Source organism: Salvia splendens, chromosome 4 (assembly GCF_004379255.2).
Source record: "Salvia splendens isolate huo1 chromosome 4, SspV2, whole genome shotgun sequence".
NCBI classification, from domain to species: Eukaryota; Viridiplantae; Streptophyta; class Magnoliopsida; order Lamiales; family Lamiaceae; genus Salvia; species Salvia splendens.
Window position 1 is genome coordinate 12230909 of NC_056035.1, and position 8112 is coordinate 12239020.

At 37.5% G+C, this 8112-nt stretch overlaps 2 protein-coding genes across 2 annotated transcripts; one reads left to right on the forward strand and one right to left on the reverse strand.

Moving 5' to 3' along the window:
• Window positions 1-486: 486 nt before the first annotated feature.
• LOC121798615 (transcription factor UNE12-like) lies at window positions 487-3566 on the forward strand. The gene is made up of 6 exons (XM_042197692.1): window positions 487-989; window positions 1281-1400; window positions 1498-1563; window positions 2183-2248; window positions 2701-2778; window positions 2866-3566. Exons 1-6 carry the CDS (start codon window positions 651-653, stop codon window positions 3094-3096), a joined length of 900 nt encoding a protein of 299 aa, XP_042053626.1. The 5' UTR covers window positions 487-650; the 3' UTR covers window positions 3097-3566.
• Window positions 3567-5686: 2120 nt separating this feature from the next.
• On the reverse strand, window positions 5687-6670 carry LOC121797903 (auxin-responsive protein IAA1-like). The gene is made up of 3 exons (XM_042196672.1): window positions 6471-6670; window positions 6211-6395; window positions 5687-6106 (listed from the first exon to the last, which is right to left on the reverse strand). Exons 1-3 carry the CDS (start codon window positions 6641-6643, stop codon window positions 5853-5855), a joined length of 612 nt encoding a protein of 203 aa, XP_042052606.1. The 5' UTR covers window positions 6644-6670; the 3' UTR covers window positions 5687-5852.
• Window positions 6671-8112: the final 1442 nt, after the last annotated feature.

The window sequence follows — 8112 nt, forward strand, 5'->3', positions numbered from 1 at the left end:
AGAGACGGTTAAGAGACGGAGCGTTGCAGGTTCCGTCTCTTAGTTAAGAGATGGAGGCAAAAAGGACAGTGGGGCCCTCAAATACTGCTCAAATAGTAGTTAAGAGACGGTTTAAGAGACGGTATAGAGACAGCGTTGTGGATGGCCTTATTCTCTTGCTCAAATTCTAGTGATTGAACCTCCCCTTGTTGTCTCAAATTATGCAGTTGTGTTCCATTTTGAGTTATTTCACGTTGCTTAAATCATTTTAATTAACAAAAAAACAGTATATTTCTTACTTATATTATCCACTCTTCTATTTTATGTTGATCATTTTTTTGTTTCTTCAATTTTTGTTATCTATATTTAATTATTGAACACCAAATAAAATCCAGGAAAGAAAAGAGGAAGTACTATCTATTGTGGAAAATGGTAAATATGTAAATTGTGGAAAAAGCAGAACGGGTTTGAGAAGTCGAATCCTTTTTAAGACGAACAAAGAACCCCCGCTTTATCACAGGCACAGGCACAGGCACAGGCACAGCTCTCTCTCTCTTTCACTCATACATTCAATTCTCGCACGCACACATCTATACATACTTACATATAGAGAGGCAGCTGAAGTGCTGCCGTGAATTGTGAATTTCAGTTGGATTTCCGTAACTTCAATCATGTCCAACAATCCAGGCGAAACCCCCTCCGACGATTTCCTCGAGCAGATTTTAGGCTATCAGAACTACGCCGCTGGAGCCGACGCTACTTTGGTCGCCAACGAAGCTCCTTCTCCCGCCATGATGCTGCAGCTCGGCTCCGGCGACGCCTCCTCTCATCTCGTTGGAGTCTCCGGGATGGGAGTCGGCCTCGGAGTTGGAATCGGCGGCGGTTACACCTCCGGTTTTCCGTTGGGGCTAAGCTTGGAGCAGGGGAAGGGCTACAACGACGCCTCGGGTAGCGGCAAGAGGTTCCACCTTGATGATTTTGTTGATTCCCGCGCTGCTGCCATGAAAGGGGTAAATTCCTTGACAACTTGTTTTTGTTGCTTCTGATGTGTACCTTATTAAAGCTTATCCTTAATTTTAATTCTGCTGTTTGTGATTAACAATTTGTAGTTTTACTCAACTATTATTGTATAGTCAATTTGTTATTTAAGTATGAAAATCCGTTTGCTTTGAAGTGTGTGGAATGTAGGTTATTGATGTTTGTTTCCGGATGATCGGTTTGAAATTGTGATGCCATTTCCATATTAATGTTATAGAATGGCAAGCCGGATATAAGGAATTGCTCTTTTTTCTATTACTTAGGGTTTTCATGGACAGCCGATGATGAACACTGTACAGGCGGCACCCCATCCACCTGGAATTCGTCCGAGGGTACGGGCTAGACGAGGCCAAGCCACTGATCCACATAGTATAGCTGAAAGGGTATGCCTAGTAGTTTCAGGAGATCAGCTTTCAGGATGCAAGTGCATGTTTAGAAATTTGATCATAATTCATTTATTGTTGTTTTCTCTTGTTGTAGTTGCGGAGAGAAAGAATAGCGGAAAGAATAAGAGCATTGCAAGATTTAGTTCCCAGTGTCAACAAGGTGTGCTTTTTTTTCTCTCTACTATTTCAGCATCTTAGTACTCAATATATGTGTTTTTTCTAGCTAACAAAATAAATAGAACCTCATAGTTTAGGTTTCTTGCTATTTTCTTCTATATGGAGTATTTTTTTTACTAGGAGGCTATGAAGAAATTTTGCTCTACTTTTGTGTTTTCAACATTTCAACTTCAATGTGTAGAGTTGTATAGCCGTTACTGAAGCTGTCTATACCTTCGCTTTTGCTTGCCATAAATTCTCTTTAAATATTCTACTTTGATTCTGTTGTTTGTATCCATCTACGTTATGTTGATTCTCTCCCAGGATTTTCAGATGCAGAAACTGGATTTTGGTATTCTTTGTAATTCTACTATCCTATTTTTGTTTTGTTTCACCTAGTTCTTTAATAACATTTTATTTCCAATGAATTTTTTTTGGGGGTGGGGGGAGTTGACTTGGCCTGTAATGCACGACTTTTTATATTTTTATAAGATTTTAAAATGCATTTCCTTCCTGCCAAAACTTAACTAATTATTATACCCCAAAAGAGTTATGAAATTCTGTTATTTATAAATGGAGCTTCTTTATGCTTATGCATACTCCAATTTAAATATTTTATGCAGACAGACAGAGCAGCTATGCTTGATGAAATTGTTGATTATGTCAAGTTCTTAAAGCTCCAAGTGAAGGTAACACTGATCAAACCCCTTTTGGTATTATTAAGTTAAGATGAAATTACAGCAAAAAAAAAACTGTCAATTTTATAGGATCGTCTTTTGCATTAACAGCACTGAATTCAAAACAGAGTTTGCAAGATTTTAAGCATGCAAGAAAAACTTTAAATGCAATTTACCTGCCATTGTTTGTAATGGCCAAGATAATTAAAGAATTGGCACCTGGCGCTATTGATGTTATGAAAGTAGCAAATGTAGAAATTGTTGTCAAAATGCGGTTGCTTGAACAAATTTCATGTATTGATGCAATCAAGATTAAAGCATTTGTCTCAAAAATTACTCATCTCGTGATAAAAATGGAAAGGGTCAAAGGTCACCGCCTGACTACTTTTTTCATGTAACCTCAAGTGTAAGCTCTTAACAATTTTGCATAACTTATATCCTTATCAGCAACATTATTCCTACAGGTATTGAGCATGAGTAGATTGGGAGGGGCCGGTGCTGTGGCACCGCTTGTGACAGACATCCCAATATCATCAGTAGAGGTAACATCAATACTTGGTTGGAAAAGCTAGATTTAATAAGGACCTAGCCTTTTCATATCTTACATTTGATTTGTGTGACTTTTGAAGGAAGAATGCAGTGACGGTGGAAGAGCTCAGCCGGCTTGGGATAAATGGTCAAATGATGGCACAGAGAGGCAGGTAGCAAAGCTTATGGAAGAAAATGTTGGGGCCGCAATGCAGTTTCTTCAATCCAAGGCGCTCTGTATCATGCCAATATCTCTTGCTTCGGCTATCTACAACACACAACCTCCAGACACTACCTTCCTGGTGAAACCTGAATCCGACCCCCCATCCTAATCCCTCAATACCACGAGCTCGCTAAGCTCACCCAATCGAAACTTGCTAATTTTACACTCCTCTTTAGTTGAAATCCTAGTCATATCCCACAGACCAACCTTTCCTCACCTTCTTTCCGCCTCAACGAAAGGCGCTGACATGTCATACCGCGCCTCATGTCCTCGGAATATTCAAGTAAAGAAGGGAAAGCAAAGTCAAACCTCTCGATGTTCTTCTTTTGCTATCAATGGTAGAATGACCAAAGCACCTTTCCATAGTGGGGTTGGTAGTGCATTCACGGGCCCTTCAAAGGTATGAATGTGTAAATTGTTTTAGAGTGGTGTCGTTTTCATTGTTTAGTGGAAATGGATACTTGCACTAGATAATGGTTTACTTGAGTTTTGAATTCTACACAAATCAATTGTAGCATTTGAATTATTCTGGTTTGTTTCTAAAAAGCAGTCTGACTTTTTACTTGTTCTACTGTATCATCATTGTGTTGCCTACTTGTTCAAAATGATTTTGAAGAATTGCAGCAACAGCAAATGTGATTTAGTATGATATGTTCAACTATCGTATGATGCATAAATAGGTTCTTGCTTTTTCACATTTCTAATAATTCAGTCATTTAGTTTTCATCAATGATGGCTCTTCGAGTATTTTACAAAACTTATACTCCTAAAACAGAGTAGTACATGGTTTACTATTGTAATACTTCTCCCGTCCCATGCTATTTGACACACTTCTTTTTCATAGTCATTTTGGAAAAATTATAAATAAATAGTTAAAGCGAGAAGACTTTACTTTTTCACTATTCCTACTTATTGTCAATTTTTAAAAATGTGTGCGGAAAAGAAGTGGTGCAACTGAGGTGTAGAATTTATGGAATTAAATGAAATCTGAGAACCTAAGCACAATTTATAGTAGCATCGAGCGTAGTTCAAAATTTTAATCAAACTGTGATGAATTTAAACTTCTACTATTTTTTATTTTTATTTTATAATACTACTATTGCTATGATGCTTCACACGTAATATGGTAATCTTTTTGATTTTTCTTTCATTTCTTGCAAAGATACTTTCCATATAAGACTTAACCGTAGTTATTATACATTCGAATATGTATGTACTCTATATAACTATCTTATGAATCATAAAGATAGATGCTAAGTCTCCTTTTTCCAATCAAGTAATGCTTTATCAAATTTTAAATTTCACATAATATTTAGATATGTGCTGAGCTCTGTACTAATCTAAAAAAGGGGGAAAAAAGCTACATCCAGCCTTTCGAATTATATCGTGGGGTCAATAGCATTTGAATAGCTACTTTAGCTTGTATACGTTTGATTTATTTTTAAAATAATTGCACCTAACTTTTGTTTGGGTGATTCGGCTAGAATGATATCGTGACTAATAAATACTACCAAAGAAAAATGTGAATATAGACCCGGATCTGGACTTATCTTATGGCAAGTGTTTCACATAATTTTTGCTATGTGATTAGGGATTTTTGTTTCAAGAATGATTACAAAATAAATATAACTAGGGCACTGACTATGAATTTAATCTGAATTTTCATACAAATTTTCTATGGAATATATTTAATCTCCATATGAAAATTTCCAAAATATGGCTGGCGGCAAACAGGCATACGAATGACACTCCCATTAAATCCATCAATTTAAGAAAACACTCAAAAGAATTCCACACGACTCAACTTCTGACGTTGAAGAATTTACACAAGCATGGTAAACAACAAATCCTTAATACAAGTGAAATTAATTCTGTTTCAAATTTGGTCTTACAAAATCTTGAATAGAGTTTACTCAGTGCATATTTCATTAGAAAAAAAAAGAAAAATCAAGAAGATTAGTGATCATACGTTTGAGTTGAAATATTATCAAACTAGGGGCGGGGCGTTAGACACACTATGTTACGGACTCAATTCTCACATCGGTTGTGAGAACAACTGATGTGGGGTATATAGACTAAATGAGCTCTCTCTCCTAACAGGCTAGTCTTTTGGGATGAGTTCTCCCGTTTGGTCGGTATCAATTGGTGCTTTCATTGAGAGCCCAAACGGCTCGGAGTGGTGGTCGGGCAACGAACTCGCCGTGACTAACGAGTGCGTTTGGGACCGCTCGGAGTGGTGACCCACGGAGTGGTGGCCTGGCAAAGAATCTGCCGTGACCAACGTGGCCGTGACCAACAAGAACTCGGAGTGGTGGCCTGGCAAAGAACCAGCCGTGACCAACATGGCCGTGACCAACGAGGACGTTGGCCCTTAAAGGAGGGTCGAATGTTACGGACTCAATTACCACATCGGTTGTGAGAACAGCTGATGTGGGGTATATAGACTAAATGAGCTCTCTCTCCTAACAGGCTAGTCTTTTGGGATTAGTTCTCCCGTGGTCTGTATCACACTACATATTGGGTCACTGAATATCGAAGATCTTCGTGGTGCACCAAACATGTGGAAATCTTTGCTTCATCGGAAAGGTGGATGTTGAGACGGAGGGGAGATGACATGGCGAAAGTAACATTTGAATAGTAACATGGCGAAATCTAGATTAACTTTGATAATATTCATTTGATATGAAGGCAAAGAAGAATAAGAAAATTGAACTGTATTCTCTATTTTGTGGTGTAGTCATATTATTTCACATTGTACATTATATACTTTCCTCCTAAACACAAACAATTTGCTAAGCAAACAGATACATAAACAAACAACTACTACTTGTCTATCATTTGTACAAGCCGTGTTCCCTAATTTGATTAATCAGATCTCAAATCCAAACCAGCGATGTCAAAGCGACGACTCAATTGAATATTGTTGGTGAGTAAAAACTGTGGAAGGGAAGGGCTATAAAGATCCAGCCAATCCTTTAGCTTCATGATCCTAAACCTCTTGCAAGAAGTGATGAACATCTCCCATGGAACATCCCCAACAAGCATCCAGTCCCCATCTTTGTCTTCATATGTTGGTGCATATTCAGACCCATTGTAACCTTCCCTCTCTGAGTAAACACCTGATCACACCAACCAAACTTTACATTAACACCTGATCTCAAAATATATATATAAAAAAAGGAGTGAAACATTACACAAGCAGAAAATGTACAAGATTCATTACCTATGGTACACTTGAACATAGCCTCCAAGGCCTTGAGAAGATCCAAGTAGTTGTTGTAGAATTTGAGATCAATCTTCCTCAAATATGGAGCTCCATCCATGCTCACCTTCACCAACATCCCTGACTCCGCCTGAAGGGCGTTTTTCCTGTAAGATCTCACCGGCGGCCACCCAACTACTTGTGCCCTATAAAAAAACAAACATTAGCCCAACAATTAATGGTAATTGATTTCGGATCTCCCTCTCTCTCTAGAGACTTACTTAGGAGGGGTAGGGGCTGATTCTTGGACTTGATTTTCCATCTCCGATGAGGATCTCTTGTTGGTCTTCAAACAAGATGAAGATGGCTGCTCCGATTCGTCTCTTCCGGGAAGGCCTAATCGCAGATTCAGGTCGTCCTTCTCAAACACACCTGCTGATGAACACTTTTCCATTTTCGAACTTTGAAGAAATTGTTTGGAATGTGAAATTGGGGACAAGTTTTATAGGAAGAGAAGGGTGAGACAGCATCTGTGGGCCTTATTTTGCCTGTACATGAATTCATGACAGCTAAATCTCTATTTATTTTATTTTTTTCTATTATTCATAATTAATCAAGATGCTTATAAATGCAATTTAGTTAGTTAATAAGATGTTGTTCTTTTGTTATTATAATTTATTAAATTAATAATTCGAATAACTACATGTCCAACATATAAAAAAATATTATCAATCTTTTTAAAAAGTTATAAAAGAAAAAGGGGAAATGAAAGTAGAATAAAATGCCTCTCATAATTGACTTTGCGTTTATCTAAATTCCCACTATCATACCTTTACTAATAAAAGAATTGATGGTTCATAATGATGTGCGGATAATTACGACAAAACAACATAAAAAAGTGTATTTTTTTCCTTTTTTTAACTTTAAATAAATTTCAGATATAATTACTTATTTATCATGAAATACCTCAAATAGATTTGAAAATTAACCTCCTTATCTTGAACTAGTTAGATAGAAAATAGTAGCATTTAGTACGAATTTAAAGTTGACAAATAAAGGATAAGGACACAAGGCAACTTATATAGTTATATAAACACAAACACGAAAAGAATTTAATTGTAATTCAATGTTACACGACAAAATCCTAATTAGGAAATATTATAAAATAAAAATTTTTATTAACAAACACAGAAAAATTAAAAAAGTTTGAAATATGTTGTAGTCGTAGTAAAAGATTTAGAGCATCCACAACCGTGCTCTTGCCAGCGGCACGGTTGTGGGCTCGGGCGGTACTATTCATGCCTGCTCTCTGGCAAGAGCACAACACCCACAACTGTGCTCTTCCGCAAGAACGAGCACAATTAATATAAAATTCAATTAAACAATAACATTTCCATAATATTAAAATCCATTTAAAAACCATAATAAATATTACAAATTACAAATAAAATTAAAAAATACATAATTAAAATCCTAAAGATTAAAAATTACATAATTAAACTCCTTAAAATTAAAAATTACATAATTAAAATCCTAAAAATTAAAATAATTAAACTCCTAATAAGACTACGCATCCGGTGGGATCAACCCCAATTGTTTTTGGAGACCTTTTATCATGGTCTCGTGTGTTTCAAGTTGCGTGGGGGTCATAGATGACCTATCGGCCATATTGAGTTGGCTTAAGAGCATCCACAGTGAGTTGTTCGGGGGTGGAGGTGGCACATAGGGAGCGGGAGTGGCTTCGGGAGTCGAGCCGCGACGACGGTTGGCCGCCGCCTTCTTCCTTCCTTGGGGGCGGCGTTGGGAACCGCTCGGTCCGGCGTCGGGGCTACCCAAGTTAGCTCCGGCGAGTTGGCTAGCCACTTCTTCCGAGCCGGAGTCGGATAGGGCTACCGACCTTGATCGTTTGGAGGAGCCGCTAGA